The 16,827-nt window shown below is 43.5% G+C and overlaps 1 protein-coding gene across 8 annotated transcripts in view; it reads right to left on the bottom strand.

Annotated features, from left to right (window-relative positions):
- Nucleotides 1-16,827, bottom strand: part of TRIP13 (thyroid hormone receptor interactor 13) — a 42,190-nt gene that overhangs the window by 8,891 nt on the left and 16,472 nt on the right. For 3 of the 8 annotated variants that reach the window (XM_084857613.1, XM_084857607.1, XM_084857608.1), the window contains exons 12-13: nucleotides 13,687-13,799; nucleotides 12,101-12,170 (exon numbers count right to left, since the gene is read on the bottom strand). In XM_084857613.1, coding sequence (XP_084713739.1) covers nucleotides 12,101-12,170; nucleotides 13,687-13,799 — 183 coding nt within the window. Of the gene's footprint in view, nucleotides 1-7,585; nucleotides 11,189-12,100; nucleotides 12,171-13,686; nucleotides 13,800-16,827 lie in introns of those variants that run through there. The other 5 variants (XM_084857612.1, XM_084857611.1, XR_014792253.1 and 2 more) reach the window with 4 other exon arrangements.

Here is a 16,827-nt window from a genome sequence, read left to right as displayed (position 1 = left end):
AGTTGCTTCTTTTGTGTCATAGATTGTTAGCATCAAATCTATTTGCATATTTTCCCACTTTGCCCTTGCTCTTCATTAACTTCCTGGTCTTATGAATAGTGACACCAACACTGAACTGGTATCTCAGAAATAGGATACTTGTCACAACTTCCTTGCCACAGCTCAGTCTGTGGCTGTGCAACCCCTTTCTGTGATTTGGTTCCCCATTTCCAAGGATTCCTGTTTGTACATTTTGTGTCAGCCATTTTCTTTTTGCCATGCCAACTGGGTTTAACTGGGCCTGAGGTTGGGAACAGATAACCTGGCTGCTGCTGTCACTGCTCAGAATGCTGAACAATTTTTCAGGAGAAGCTTGTGGGGTGGCAGTTTGGGAACCACCCTTTTCTGTGATAGTCCCATGTGTATGGAGTACTCTCTCAAAGGAAGTTCATCTGGTACTGACACTGTTATCTTCTTGGCGCTAGGCAACGATGTACTTATTTTCTCAGGTTAAGGCCCAGTTGTTGTGGGCTACTTTTATGGTGTCCATTCTAGACTGTGAGGGGAGGGGTGGGATTTTGTGTATTGTGGACGGACACTTTTTGTATTGTATTGTTTGAGATTACATTTTATGGCGTTTAATTTTATTTGTATTATTGTGCTGATTATGGTTTCTATTGTGTTAATTATTATATCATGTTAATTATGGATTTCTCTATTTATGTGTGTACATAGCTTCAAGACTACTTTTTGAGGTAGGAAGCTATGCATACAGTTAATTAATTATAATGATAAAAACAGCTTAATGGGTGACATGATGCAGCATTTGTTGACTCCAGTTTACACAACTGTTTTCCATGTGCTGGAACCAACATAGCAACCTTTCCAGTAGATTTTGTGCTATCAAGCCAATCTTGTGAATGCACCCAACATGGATGTCCAGATCACAGCTCGCCACATTTTTGTTTCAATAATTTTTGAAGCAATCTTTTAGGAAGTTGCAATCTATCAACACTTGGAAGAGTGGTTGCCATGTTACATGTTGGAAAGGCAGGCAAGTTACTATAGTTACCTAGGTTACCGAGGGCACAGTCAGGTGAAAGACACGCCCCTAGGAACGACTGATCATAATGAATGTAAAGTTGAGGGATGGGCACACAGCAGCTGAACTGCAGGGGAGCTGAATTAAAGAAAAAAATGGAGTAGGAGTACTATGTTAAAATGCAGCTTCCTCACAGGTAAACTCTGGGGTGGCTGCAGAGTGGCCACGACATCATGTGTCCCTAACACCTTTACACCACAGCAGCATCGGAGAAAACCTCCCATGTAGATGGCCCCCTGGACACAGACTTTTATATCTCTGCTTGACAGAGGAGAAGAGGTAGTTTCAGCTCCTCCCTCCATAGTGAGGTCCCCCTTCACCTGCTGTAGGGAGCAGGTCTCCAGGTGTGCTGCACAGCAGGTAAGCGAAGGGGAGCAGAGAACAAGACAGAGGGGGAAAAGCAGCTTGGAGGAGCTGCCGCCGCCTTTTCTCTCACTTCAGCTGGACATTGGCCAGCAGACATGCTATTACAGAGTGACTGAGTACAGGAAGTGAAGAAGCACCTTCACAAATATGTAAGAGTGGTACCTATTGCTATTATTCATAGTTCAGGCAGTGGTACCTGATGTGGAAATAGGGGTGTTACAAGTCCACAAGAGTATCCATGCTGTCATCTGTGAAATGTTAGAGAAAATGGTATGTTCGCAAATCTTAGCTTGAGCTGGCTGGGCTGTTTGCAGTTGGTTCTTAACTGTTCAGGCAGGAAAGCCAAATGATTTCCTCCCTGAAATTTAAGGTACTAACTTGCCCTGCTTAACCTAAAAAGCCTATCAGGACGGAACTGAATCCTTGTACAGCATTTCTCAAATACATGGGAACTCTCTCCCCTGGCTTGGTTGCATAGGCTGTAAATATTTGCAATCAAGAGGGACTCATCACGAAATCTGAAAGACAAAAGACTCAGCAAGCCCAATTCTGTTTGTTAGCTTGTATTCTGAAGAATAAGAGAGATGAGTTGATGAAAGCACTTCCGCTACCAGGCACTTTGTCTCCTTATCTGCACCAAGAGAACACTAAAGAAAACAAAGCAGTTATTTCCCCCTGTGGTTGCTGCAAGCTCTAGTTCAGGTATCTTCAGTAAAATTCAGTAATGTGAATGATTAGTGCATTAATTCTTAAAAACTAGTATACTGCAAGAAAAATAGTTAAAGGCTGCTGCGAGCCAAAAGTACATGTCCAGAGGAGGCTGCCCACTACTCTCTGCGTGAATCACTGCTCTGCTCTCATACCTCCTTCTATTCTCTGCTGGGATAGGCAATTCTGTCATTTCTTTGCATCAGGCATGATGGGCTCAATCAATCCTTCTGATGCAGCAGAGTTCTCTGCCCTCTATGTAGGCTTCCTGTGTGCTTTTGCATGAGTCACTGCTGTGGACTCACTTCCTGAGGAGACATACTTGGAACAGTGATTCATGCCGAAAGAACAGGGATAGGCTAGAGCAGGGGTGAGCAACCTTGTTTCTGTCAAGAGCCACATTCTCTTTCAGGTAATCTGTCGGGGGCTACATGTCAGCAGTGGGCAGGGCGGGAGCCAGGGAAAGGCAGGGCAATAGTGGAAAGAGGTGAGTTACCCCTTTCCTCTGTCACCCTCTTCTTTTTCTACCACTCTCTTTTCTCTTTCTCGCTCCTTTCCTGCCCAGTGGGCTGCAAAGGAAGGGACAGATCTGTCTTGCCAGAGGTCTGAACTGATCTCATTCAGAGGGCTTTTAAAATGAGGCAGAGGGTCACATGAGACCTTAGTCCTACAGATTACACACCCCTGAGCTATAGTCTGATGTACTGTGCTGTGACCAAAGTGTTGGACTACAACCAGGGAGACCAAGGTTCAGATCCCCACTATGCTGTTAAACTTATCAGAAGACCTCGGACCAGTTACACACTCTCTTTGCTCAACCTATCTCACAGGATTGTTGCAAGAACCATGTACATCACTCAGAGTTCATTGAGTATTAAAAAAAATAGATCGCTGGATGATGGGCCAATTGGAGAGTAGGTCACTGTTGCTCTTTTCATAATTTGAGGTGTACAAGTGAAGCAAGCAAGCCTCACATAGGAACCTTTATAGGGATCAGGGGATATTGCCAGATTCACTCCATCAACACGTATATGGTGTTATACTAATGGTTTTAATTTTATTTTATTGTGTCTTTGTAATTTCAGAGTTATCTTAATGGTGTTCATGTGTTGCATTGTTTTTATATGGCTTGTTAGCTGCCCTAGACTTCCTTGCGAGGAACAATGGGATAGAAATATAAATAAATACCCCCATTTTTAATTCTGAAAAGAACTGTGTACCAGCTAGCAGGAGTGTGGAAAGACCAGACAAGTGGCTTGACTGCAAATCAGAATACAATTCTGATTAATCAGAGCACACCTCTTGGTTTCCCTGCTGCTTCTGTAGGGAGCTGATCAGCTCTTCCACTGCCTATTTCATCCTTCAGTCTTAATTCACTGCCTCCTGGATTACAGGAGGTGGGTAGACAGATCTAACTGTAACTACCTCAGCCATTTCTCATTTGTCAAGCAACAACGCTGAAGAAACAAATTAACTCCCAGAAATCCAAAGTCCTTCCAATTCAACCTGGCCTGATACTTCAGATGTTTAGAGGCAGAGCATGGCTCAGAACAAATTCTTTGAAGCATGACCACAGGAGGCTAGAGCAGGAAGATGGTTCTAGCCGTACTAAGACAGCTGGAGTAGAGTGGGAATTGAGGCAAGGCTCAGAATACAACAGCAGGACCCATAGACTCAGTTGAGAAAACTGTCAATCTCTTGGCATGCAGGATGGGGCAAGGTCAAAGGTAGTGCAGGAAGTGAAAGCATAGATGGTGGTGCTGGTGTTCACTGCCACCTACCTTGGTGAGAAGAGCTAACCTGATTACAAAATAACCAGACACTGGCATGCTAAACACATGTATGTGCCTCCTCCTCATCATCTTGATGACACAATTTTTCTTGACACTGAACAAGTAAAAAAACCCAATACTGTGTGGAGCTGAAATTGGTATTTGTTACTTGGAAAGTGTGAATTTCCCATGAAGTGTGAAACAAGAGCACTGTTGTTAACCAATGAAGATGGCTTCTGAAAGCTTAAGCAGCTCATTTGGAGCAAAACTGGGCCTGGAATGTGAAACAGTTGCAGCACATACACAGTTCAGTTCATTAACTTCCACTGACCATTGGCCATGGCATTCACAGTTATGCGGATGCCAAGCAGCTCTTCTGGAAGAGAACTATAGAGAAAGGAATTCACTAAACACAGAAGAATTTGCTACAGGTAGGGAAAAACTAAACAGAGGAAGGAAATGAAAGGTTCGACTCGTTGGCTGGCCATCTTGAAACAGCTGATGCTGGGAGTGACAAGGCACAACTGACTTTATTTAATCCTTAGCAAGGGAAAGTAAAATCTGCCCACTGCTACCTGAATATATAGGGAAGAGGAGCAATTTATTCTAAGCAGATATATTACAGTGGTGACCTGAGGTTTATTTAGAATTCTCATATTTAGAAATGGGAATTCTCATATTTAGAAATTAGAATTCTTCCTCAGTGTTGCCTAGCTGTGATTTATTATGTTTCTAAATTAAGGCAGCCCTTGATGATTAGCCACTAACTAGCAGGCCCTGGAGATATAAGAATGTGGTCTCCAGAAGATGCTCCTGCTGTCTTTTCCAAGTTCTCATTCAAGACTGAAGATTCAAGACTAAACTTCTTAAAGCAGCCATCCCCAACTTGGTGCCCTTCAGATGTTTTGGACTGCAACTCCTATCAGCCCCAGTCAGCATGGTAAAGGGTGATGGGAGTTGTAGTCCAAAACTTCTGGAGGGGAAAAAGCTGTCTTAAAGGCTCAAGCTGGAGAAAGGAACTCATCTCCACCAACTGCAGATGCTTAATGTTTAGTCCCACACTGCAACTGACAGTATTCTGGCAGCATTGAGAAAAAAATCCCTGCTAAAATTGATGTTTAAAAGATTCGGCCACATGCACAATCAGTTTAAGCCTAATACTTTCTAAATATCAGTATATGGAAGTTGCAGAACAGCATATGGGCCTCAGGTGTGGAGAAAGACGGTTGCGAAGACACATTGGTCCTTCTCTCCATGCCTGCCCCTCCTACTGTCAACATGGTGGTGGATCTCAACCTCTGCAGCCTTCTTCAAATAGTGCACAACAAACCTGAAACAGCCAAAGTTTTGCTGGAGAACTGCCTGCCATGTCCTGATCACCGTGGCAACTGAGCCATGATGTCACTCATCTTCGTGACAGGATGGCTGTCCTAACATCACCACCATGGCCTCAGTGGATGTCCTTTTCCAGCTGTTCACAAGTCCTTAGCCCTGCTGTCCTGTATGTCTACACATACCTGAGCAAGTCAACAGCCTAAATAGAAAGAGCCAACTCAATTCCAAAAGCTTCCCTGTTTGGTCACCTGGAGGAGTAGTTATTCACAAGCCTGCCTTAATGGCCTGATTTTGTATGACCTCCTGTTTATTTAAAATTGGAGATTACTGTTAAGTGATAATCTTCTAGAGGGCCAGCCAAAAAGGAACGGCTGCTATAGCTCAGTAACAGTGGAATGCAAATACATATGAAGTCCTGCAAAGCCCTCGGCTCCTATTCCATTTTACTGGAATGAAAGGGATTTAGGGGTCATGCTATAATGCAGGGGTGGGGGACATCTTTCAGTCCAAGTTCCAAATTCAATTTCAGGTAAGTTCTCGGGGGCCGCATTTCAGTGGTGGGTGGTGCCAACAGTAATAGCGTATTGTGGCATAAAGCCCTTACTGCCAGTAACTAAGTCTTCGCTAGACGTTTCAACTTTTTAGAATGGGGGAAAAACTGAGCAAAACTGGGAAACCACTAAACAATCGGTGGTTGGGGGAAAGGGATGAGGCTACGCGAAAAGAGCGAGGCTATGGGAAAGGAGTATGGTGGTCTGGGGAACCCCAGAGGGCCAGATCTGGCCTTCAGGTCTGAGGTTCCTCATCCCTGCTATAATGGAACAGAAAATAGGTTCTCATGGAGATGAGAAGTTCCGGAATAAGGTGCCCATGGCAATACTATTTATAGTCAAGGATAATGTTAGAAGGCTTTCTAGAATGATAGCGATCACATGCTAGCTGTCTATTAGCGTTATCAGATTAGTTTTTCTACATCAGTACCTGGGTGAACAGGGATAGCTTCAGAATTTGTGAGCTGTAGAAAAAGGAACTGAAATGGCATCTCCTGCCTCAACTCCCTGCATGCCAGTGAGAACTACTGTCCTGAATCCTACTGCTTCTTAGATAACAAGGAGAGCAGCGGAGAGGGCAAGCATACTAGGACTGAGTTTCAATGTCAGTTCAATGCCAGTGCATTCGGCCCCCCGAAATCCGTGACGGAACGAAGCTGCCCGCCCCCCCACCCCGCGAAATGGGCCCAGGACGGAGCACCTACCTGCTGCTGTCCGCGCTGCATTGCAAATGGCGGCCGCAGATGTGGCCGCCATTCGCTTCTTCCATATAGCCGTGATAGGCTACGTAAATACTTACATAGCCTATCACGGCTAACGCAGGGATGCCATTTGCGTCCCTGCGTTAGCCACGATAGGCTACGTAAGTATTTACGTAGCCTATCACGGCAAAACTAAGGGATGCAAATGGCGGCCGCTCTGGCGGCCGCCATTTGTGTTCCCTTTTTTTTGCCGTGTGATAGGCTACGTAAATATTTACGTAGCCTATTACGACAAAAGAGAGGGGCGCAAATGGCGTAGTGGCCGTCATTTGCGTTTTTTTTTTTTTTGCCGTAATAGGCTACGTAAATATTTATGTAGCCTATCACGGCAAAAAAAAAGGGAACGCAGATGGCGGCCACCGTAGCTGCCGCCATTTGCGTTCGCTGTTTTGTGTGTGTGTGCAGGCTGCCCAGCAGCCAGATGTCTGGCTGCAGGCGGCCCCGGCCAGCGGCTCTGCGGAATCTCCACAGAGTGGAGCTGGACGGAGAGAATTTTTTTGGGGGGGAGGGACGGAGTGCCTCCCCCCCACCGCAAATGTCACCCTTCAAAAAGGTAAGGTGCCTTTCGTACATCCCTAGTTTCAACACACAATATTTATGCCACCCTTCTCCATCATATCTACTAACCCAAATTAACCGTTTGACAACAGAAGATTGTCTGCCTTGGGTCAATTTCAGCAGTTCCGATGCTTTTCTTTTCAATTGATGTGGCATGGGTTGTTTTAATTAAAAATATATTTTCTTCTGGAAAAGCTCAAACTTAAGACAGATCAACAAATCAATTATTTTGGGTCAAGCAGCTGGTGCAGTTAAGTTTCCAAGTCTTCATGTGAGTCTACAGTATTTGCTAAAGTAAGGACACTTATCCTAAAATCTTATTTCAAACTGTTTAAAGCTGAAAAGTCAAATGCTTCTCCAATTAGCTTTGTGTCCTGTCAGTTATTTATTATCAAGTATCAGCCTCATGATACTATTGTGTGTGTGGTCTTTTTTGTTTGTTTTTATTCTTCTGTAAACTGCTTCAGGACTTGTTTCAAATGAGAAGTGGTATACAAATATTGTTAATAAATAATAAATTATTTAACATTTGGGATTCATATAAGTGATAAATGTCTAGGGGGCCAGACAGCATTAATTTGTTGATTTGTCATCATATGAGATCTTGCATATCAAATTACCAGGAATTTCTAACTTTAAAATGTGATTTCTTGAATACTTTCTGGGACCTTTAATGTAGGTGCATTTCAGTCAAATGGATAAAGAAATCTATAAAATACATTAAAAATAATTTGTTCAAAATGCAGACGGGATGAGGTATGCCATACAGCCCACAAGTCATTTCTCAGCAGACTTCAAAATAAAATCCTCCCAACATGGTCAGTTTACAAAGAGATCTCTATTTGTATAGTTCCCCAGGCAGTTCTCTCTGACATTCAGTGCACATGTGCCATCTAGTGGTCAGAGGTGGAAAAAATGTTTTTCAGTAGATTGAAACTAGTTGAGTGCTCGTGTTTGGGTTGCCAACTGCTAAGCTGGGCACATCAACTGTAGCTTCCCTTATTGAAGCAATGGGAGGAGAAGCATTGGCAGATTGATTAGTGTGCTATGTTCTCTTTAGCAGCAGTGATATCTGGAAATTAAGTCTGCATTTCTGACCATTTGGGGAAAAGACAGCTACCCTGAGTACATTCAGTATAGAAAGGAGGGATATAAATTATTGTAATGAAAGGGAATTCAGGAAATTTGGGGTTGTGTACATACCAAATTTTGGAACATTAAAACTCATACACACCACATCCTAATGATTTAAACATTAAAATAACTGTCAACTGGATCTTAGGAACATAGGAAGCTGCCTTATACTGAATCAGACCACAGGCCCATCTAGCCCAGTATTGTTGACACTGACTGGTAGTGGCTCTCCAGGGTTTCTGGCAGGATTCTTTCCTTGCCCTACCTGGAGGAGCTGGGGATTGAACCTGGGACCTTCTGCATGCAAAGCAGGTGCTCTATCACACTGAGCTATGGCCCCATCAGACCTTGACCTGTGACATGCCCTCCTTTGGGTTATCTGTGGTGCTACTCCAAATGCCTGGACTATGCTCCATTGCTCAGTATGATAGGCAGACTTGTATCAAAGAAAGATATCAGAGTGCTTCCTTGGAGTCCTCTGCCGCCTCCTAACACCTCTCAGCTGAGAACTTGCAAAGCAGCAGAGACCCAAAAAGAAATTTCAAACAGTAGAGCTGCAAAAATACCAGCCTTCTCCAGAGATAGAGCTCTAATCAGAACGTCATCAAGATAAGGGTAGATGTGAAAATCCTGTTCCAAGGCAAACTACAACAATAGCCAACACTTGGGTATATGTCCAAGGAGAGGGAGAGGGAGAGAGCTCAAAAGTAGGGATGCTGGAGAAATTCAAGACAGATTAAAATGAGCTCGGATTTCTAAGAATCCAACTTGTGGAATCTGCTGCGGTACGCCCCCCACAGGCCATGCGGAGTCTGTGGACTTTCGGATGATTTTTTTACTTTCCTGAAATTTATACACATAAATCCGTAAATTTATACACATAAATCCATAAATTTATACACATAAATCTGCTGAGGAAACATTGAATGGAATGGGAGACAATACCCTAAATGTTACGTACTGAGGTAAATTATGCAAATATTACGTAAATACGTAAATATTTACACAATTTCCATATTTTTCAACATGACAGGAAAAAAAAATCCGCATCCATCTGTGGGTGGATGACGGAACAAAAGGCACCTGACAATCCGCGGAATACAGATGGAGTGGATTTTACACAGTCCATACATCCCTACTCAAAAGGCAAAGGACTACAATGATAATGTTATCTGATGAAAGAAACAATCTGATTCTTCAAGGATGAAATGAGTGTGGGTTTCTCTGAATTCCCCTGGACCCAAATCTCTTTCAGTCATCATCATTTGATAACACTCTGTGAGAAAAGTCTAGCTCTCCTGTACCAGAACCTTCTGGTCTCTAAGAGGCTGAGATGTCGCCATTAAGCAGGGAGTTCTCTTTAAGCAATGCTGGAATGGCCAAGGATGGCATCAGAGCTCTACTGGGTGACTTCGTAAGGTACATGTGGGGCCATAGCCCCCTCAATGTTTCTCAGGAAGACTCCAAAGTTTGTTTTAGCAACAAGGGGAAAGGTTACCTTCAAAATATTCTACTCCCTTGTTGATTCATGGTCCTTTGGACTCCCCTAAGGAAGATTACGCACAAGTAAGTTGGGCAAAATATCTTTCTAAAATGCTCTTTCTTCCCAATTCAGGCCACTGACACAAAAACAGGAATAAATGCACACCTGAGGGAACATGAAAAGGCGGCTGTAGGGAGACTGAATAGCTCCACCAAGGAACAAGAAAGGCCAGAAGTTACTCTGAAGAGCCCTTGCTTGTTCTTCGTTCTGCCCGAAAATATATACTAAGAGAGGCCTAAACTCAATAGGTCAAAGCCCAGGAAAACAACAAATTGGTCATGAGGTAAAAGTGCCTGCTGCAGAAAAGCCTGCCACTTGCCGCTGAGGCAGAGAACTGCTGGAGGGGGGAGAACACTCCAAGGTGGCCTTTTAAAAAAGTTGATACAAGTCCGCCTACCATGCCAAGCATTGGAGCATAATGTACTCATTTGGAGTTGCACCGCAGATAATCTAGATAGTCCTGAAATTCTTCTGTCCATAGTCAAGGGCGCAGAGTCATGGATTGCTAAACCCAGGGTTGGCACACAAACATTGTAAGAGTGAAGCTGAACCTGGTTCAATGTCCAGTATGTAGTAGCTAGAGCTAGGTAGGAGCTCTCATATACACTTTTCTATCTACTCATTTAATATCAAGGGGCCAGTCACACCCAGAGTGTGACTAGATGTATAGGGCAGCCTTGCAAATGAATCCAACAAAAGTAACCGTCTCCCAACAAAATGTACTAGCCCTCCTGTTCACACATACTTCTATTAATCATTTGTGGCACATTGGATGGCATGGAAGGTGGGGGAGAAAGTTTTTACTTTGAGTTTATAAAAACGCCTTTCCCTGATTGCCCAAAGATTATTCAAGCCTAACATAGGGGAAAGATAATTATCATGTTTATTTCTCAGCAGTATTTTTTACTGGATAAAGAAAAAGTATTGACTTGACATTTAGTTCAGAGAAAGAACACAAAAGGATATAGATCACAGGTTTACAAAATATAGGGCATTTAATATGACTCTCCAAAACTATGAGCAGCGACAAAAATAGTAATTTTAGTCAGCATTTTAATGACCTGAACAAAATAAAGCTCCTGAATGAATTCAGTACTTTATGCTTAAATTACACTTGGAGCACACTTACATGAAAAACAGACATTACCTGAATTGTCCTTTTGGTTATGAACTCATTGGTTCTTCATAAGAAGTCCCAATGGTCATGCAGAAAGGCAGCACAACAATGAAACTAAGAGTAGTATGTATATATGATACAGCATTACAACGGAGGAATGGATATGTCAAACACAATCTGAAAGTTTTGCTCTTTCTTCAAATTGCTTGTCCACCACAAGTGATAGAGCTTGAAGGAAAGCTGTCATTGTAACGCTGGTTGACTAGAAGCAAAGATAAGAAGCAGAGTAAGTGTACCTAGGCCATTGTATTAAAAAAAGATGGATGGATGGTCCCACATCACTAGTGTACAAGTATCAGTATTATACTGATGTTGTGGGACCAGACTAATCCAGCCCATGGCGGTTCCACATCTGGCCCACAGGGCTGTCTTGGGCTCCTCCAGGGAAGGGGGCTTGGCCTCTATGCTTCCCGCCGGAAAAAAAAATCTGCTGTTATTGCGGATCTAAGATCAGAGCTACTAGCAGGGATGTGGGTGGGCAACAGGGGACTTGACCGGCACTGGCTGCTCTTCCCAGCACTAGCCAAGTGGCTTCACATGGTGCAAACATGGGGACAACACACAAAGCCAGGGACTTGGATAACACTGGAAGGAGCGGCTGGTCTTTCCAGCAGCGGCCGAGACCCTTTCTTCATGCTGGGAGAGGCACGGAACGCCATGGCTCTCTCAGCACAGAAAAAGGCAAAATGGCCAAGGTGGGACGCTGACATCAGCGGCTGTGGCCACGCCCACTGATGTCATCCTGCCCATGGAGGGCCTGATGGGTGGCAATTTGCCCTGCCCCCAATACAGTTCTGCACTCCTGCACTAGGAAAATGTACACATTCCATTAAAACAGGGAAAACCCCAAGGGCAATAGTTGCATTAGTGAACAGTTCCCCAAATCTGACCATATGCAGAAGCCTGAATTGGGTCTACAAAGAGTAGATGTTGCATGTGTAAGGGCTTTGTTCAGGCATTCCGCCTTGGTACTGGTGCTGAAGGTAAACCTGTGCAAGTTGCTGTTAGCAGCCAGATCCAAAGAGGCCATAAAACTCACGTCATGTCCATCCGTCCCGTTCCCACCCACCCACCCACCCACACTCACTCATGCGCTACACTGGCATAGACTTACTTGAATGTAAAGCGCATGGGCTAGAAAAGGAAGTTTCCTTAAGACACGGCCACTAAGTCCTTCACTTTTCCTATATGAAAGCAGAAACATATAAGGCATTAGTCTCACTTTCACAAATACCAACACATAAGGAACTTCGTGTTATTTTTCAAACATTACTGATCATTTCTACAACACATTTTATTCTGACACAGCCAGCTATCAAATTGTGGTGGTCAGAATAAATCTCTTAGACCTAGTTCTTACAAATGCCAGATAAGCCTGCTTTTAGACTGTACCACTTTAGATTGCAGGCAGGAACCCACATGATTGAATAAAAAATATTCCTGTACACTGAAAAGGTATCAGGGAGAAGGGTTCTAAGCCTTGTCCAGCAATAACTTTACCTCTTCCATAGAATACTTGCATTCTCTTTAGGTGTGAGTATTTGTATATGCTTCATGACAAATGATTTATTTTAAAAAATCTTTCTTTGTATTTGTTATCCTTGCAACTTAGTCTATGGCAGGAGAGGCATTTCTCAGCTAAAAGGCCGCAATTCCTGCTCACTATGAAAACAGTTTACTTAATAATTCTTCCAGAATGTTCCTCAAACATGGTGCAAGGATTTCATTCCCTTAAAAATGATTAACCAACAAATGATTAGCAAACCTGCAAACAGGTCCACAGAGGTTACTAACCCATACAAATTTAGTTGCCCACCTGTCCACATACTGTACCTACGTTTGTGGCATATGTTCATGGCCTAAAAGAAGATAACCCATTCTTTACCTAGCTTTCCTTCCTAGTCACCTGAGGCAAATCTTATTTGCCATACATGACCAGGTGAATGGGCATTTATGAGCCTTGACAAAAAACCTAAAGAACATCCAAAACATGAATAATCCAATCACCCAGGATGAAAAGAAGGAACAGCACAGGTGAGAAGCCTATGGCGCTCCAGATAACATTTCACTCCAACTTCCAACAGCCCCAGCTAGCATGGCCAATAGTCAGGTATGATGGGAGTTGTAGTCCAACATCACCTGGAGCGTCACAGGTGCTGTGCTCCCCATCCCTGGTATTTAGGTTTGGCATCAAGTAGAAATATTGATCCAAGAAGAGGTATGCTAAAATGAAAGCAGGAATAAAGCCTTTCACTGGGTCATACATGCCTCGTTCCCACTTTTACACAGGATTAAAAAATGCAAGCATTCCCATTTTCAGTGCTCAAATAAATTACCATGGTTGTTCTCTGCTTGAAAACACACACATAAAAATTGAGATATTTGACTGCTCTGCTAATATTTAGAAGCAATACTATTTGCTTATTATATCCTAAAGCTCCTGAATATACATCACTACCATGCATAACTCCGTCAAAGATATACTAGAACAGAATTTGTCACTTGGTCTGGATTCTGAAAACACATGCATTTGATTTCATGGGAGAGCAACCAAGTACTTTAACAATCATAGCCTGTGTTTGTTTTTCATAAACTTTTGTTAGTGAGTATTTTTGGCTAAAGGGCGGGGTATAAGTGCCTTAAATAAACAAATAAATAAATAAAATTAAGAGTCAGATAAATGAAATCCAGAGATATTACCTTGAAATTTCTTTTAATATGAGACTCAATTTTGACACGTCATTTTCTAAATAACCGATCATCTCTAGCTCACGGAGCGTCAGCAGCTGCTGTCGAGGATATATTATTTGGCACTTCAGGAAGAAAAGATCCCATTTATAAGAAATGCATAAAGCTCAAACTGCAATGCTACTAAAAAGCACTATATAGAAGCCATAGAATTGGAACTGTCCTTGGAGGTCATCTAATCCAACCCCTGCTCAAAGCGGGAGGCAACTACAGCATCCCTGATAGATGATCAGACAACCTCTGCTAAAATACTTTAAAGCAAAGGAGAGCTTGTCGCCTCCTGAGACAGTCTATCCACTGTTTAACTGCTCTTACCATTACAGAATTTCACCAGTTTAGCCAAAATCTGCTTCTCTGCCGTTTCTACTCCTGCACTCTGGAACACCAGAGAACAAGTCTGGTCCATCTTGTGCATGGAAGCCCTTCAGCTATCTGAAGACTGCCATCGTGTCTCCCCTTAATCTTCTCCAGGCTAAACATACCCAACTCTTTCAACCACTGGTCATGAGGCTTTCCTTATTTCCCAGCCCCCCACCATCCTGGTCACCCTCCTCAAGACACTCTCCAGTTTGTCAATGCTGTTCTTAAAATGTGATGCCCAGAACTGGACACAGTTCTCCAGATGCAGCCTGACAGGTGCAGAATAGGGTGGAACTATAATTTCCTATGAATTAGACACTATGCTTCTGGAAATGCAGCCCATTAATTTTTTCAAGCAGCTGCATCACATTGCTGGTTCATGTTCACCTTGCAATGCATGAAAACACCTAGATCATTTCTACATGTACTGTTGTTGCCAACCCAGATCTCTCCCATCCTAGACTTGTGCCTTTGATATACAGTCAAGGCCAGAAATATTGGAACAAGGATAACTGTTTTGGCAGTTGGCCTCACCACATTGAAGTTGAAAGGAAACACACCCAGATGGGAGCAAAGTCAGGACTTTCAGCTGTAATTCAAGGGGGTTTGACAAAAGTGGGGCACTAACCATTCAGGAAGGACAGCCAGTGGCATTGACACACCCCCATCATTGGTGGCTCATAAGTAATAGAACGAATGGTTGACAAGCAGCTGCATGGCCAGGTGTGGCCTGTTTCCTGGGTACCCCATGACCAATCAAACAGAGAAAAGGCCTGGGGGTGGTTCTGAGTGTTACATTTGCATTTGGTAGCTGTTCACTGGAACTCCCAACATGAGGAGGTCCAAAGAGGTGTCCATGTGAGTGAAGGAGGCCATCATTAGGCCGAGGAAACAACATAAACCCATCAGAGAGATAGCAAAAACAATGCGAGTGGCCAGTACAACTGTTTGGAACATCTTGAAAAAGAAGGAATTAACTGGCAAGCTCAGCAACAGTAAAACGCCTGGAAGACCACAGAAGACAACTAAAGTGGATGACCGCAGAATTCTGCTCATGGTGAAGACGAATCCTTTCACAACATCTAGCCGGGTCAAGAAAGCTCTTGCGGAGGGAGGCATGTCATTGTCAACATCTACAGTCAAGAGATGGCTTTATGAATGTAAATATAGAGGCTTCACAACAAGGTGCAAACCACTGGTAGTGCTCAAGGACAAGCCAGGTTGCCAGCAAACACCTAAAAAAGCCTGCCCAGTTCTGGAATAAGATTCTTTGGACTGATGAGACCAAAATTAACTTGTACCAGAATGATGGGAAGAGAAAAGTGTGGAGAAGGAAAGGAACAGCTCATGATCCAAAGCATACCACATCATCTGTCAAACATGGTGGAGGCAGTGTTATGGCATGGGCATGTATGGTTGCCAATGGAACCGGGTCACTGGTGTTTTTGGATGACTTGACTGCTGCTAAAAGCAGCAGGATGAATTCTGAAGTGTATAGGGCTATATTTTCTGCTCAGATTCAGCCGAATGCTGCCAAACTGATAGGACGCCGCTTCATATTGCAGATGGATAATGACAGAAAACACAGCAAAAGCTACCCAAGAGTTTCTCAAGGCAAAGAAGTGGGATATTCTTCAATGGCCAAGTCAATCACCTGACCTCAACCCAATAGAGCACTCTTTTGACTTACTGAAGACAAGACTGAAGGCAGAAAGACCCACAAACAAGCAGCAGCTGAAGGCAGCTGCAGTAAAGGCCCGGCAAAGCATCTCGAGGGAGGAAACTCAGCATTGGGTCATGTCCATGGGTTCCAGACTTCAGGCAGTCATTGACTACAAAGGATTTTCATCCAGGTATTAAAGGCGATCCTTAAGTTTGAAATGTAGGTTTGTTCCATTACTTATGAGCCACCAACGATGGGTGTGTGTGTATGCCACTGGCTGTCCTTCCTGGATGGTTAGTGCCCCACTTTTGTCAAGCCCCTTGAATTACAGCTGAAAGTCCTGACTTCACTCCCATGTGGGTGTGTTGCCTTTCAACTTCAATGCGGTGGCGCACTGAGGCGAACTGCCAAAACAGTTATCCTTGTTCCAATATTTCTGGCCCTGACTGTATATTCTTTTAAGCCGGCAGTAAACTTCCTTTACATATAATGGGACTTCCCCCTCCCTTTCTCTTGGGTCTAGTCCTTTTAAACAATGTATACCTTTCAATTGCTATATTCCAATCATGGATCTCATCCTACCAAATTTCAATGGTACCTATTCAAATCATACTTACTTTCCCATACTAGGATATCAAATTCATGGACGATAGATGTTGCAACTTCCCAGTTTTCCTGATTTACCTGCACATTACTGTATTTATGTTCATCACCTGCACTGTCCTGCTCCTTCCTTTGTCATACACGTTCTTATCCCTAAAGTTCTTGTTCAGTTCTTAGCTCCAGGCTTTGACCTCCCTCCCCCACAGGATTTAGTTCAAAGCCCTCTTAATCAGGCTTGCGAGGCTCTGGCCAAGCGCATTCTTCCAAGTCCTCCTGGCAGGAATGGTTGCGGAAGCCATGGTCCAAGAAATCAGACGTTTCCCAACAACACCATCTGCATAGCCAGCTGTTCACGTCCAGTATGCTGCTTTTTCAGCCAACATTCTGACCTCCGCCAGGAAGGAGCTATGAGAACATCACTTGCGCCCCCAAGCCCTTTACTTTCCTACCCAGAGCCTTGTAAATCT

Source organism: Heloderma suspectum, chromosome 5 (assembly GCF_057233095.1).
Source record: "Heloderma suspectum isolate Gila_16-S chromosome 5, 16-S_ref, whole genome shotgun sequence".
In the NCBI taxonomy this organism is placed as follows: domain Eukaryota; kingdom Metazoa; phylum Chordata; class Lepidosauria; order Squamata; family Helodermatidae; genus Heloderma; species Heloderma suspectum.
The sequence above is the reverse complement of the archived record's forward strand: the minus strand, read 5'-3'. Positions and strand labels throughout refer to the sequence as shown.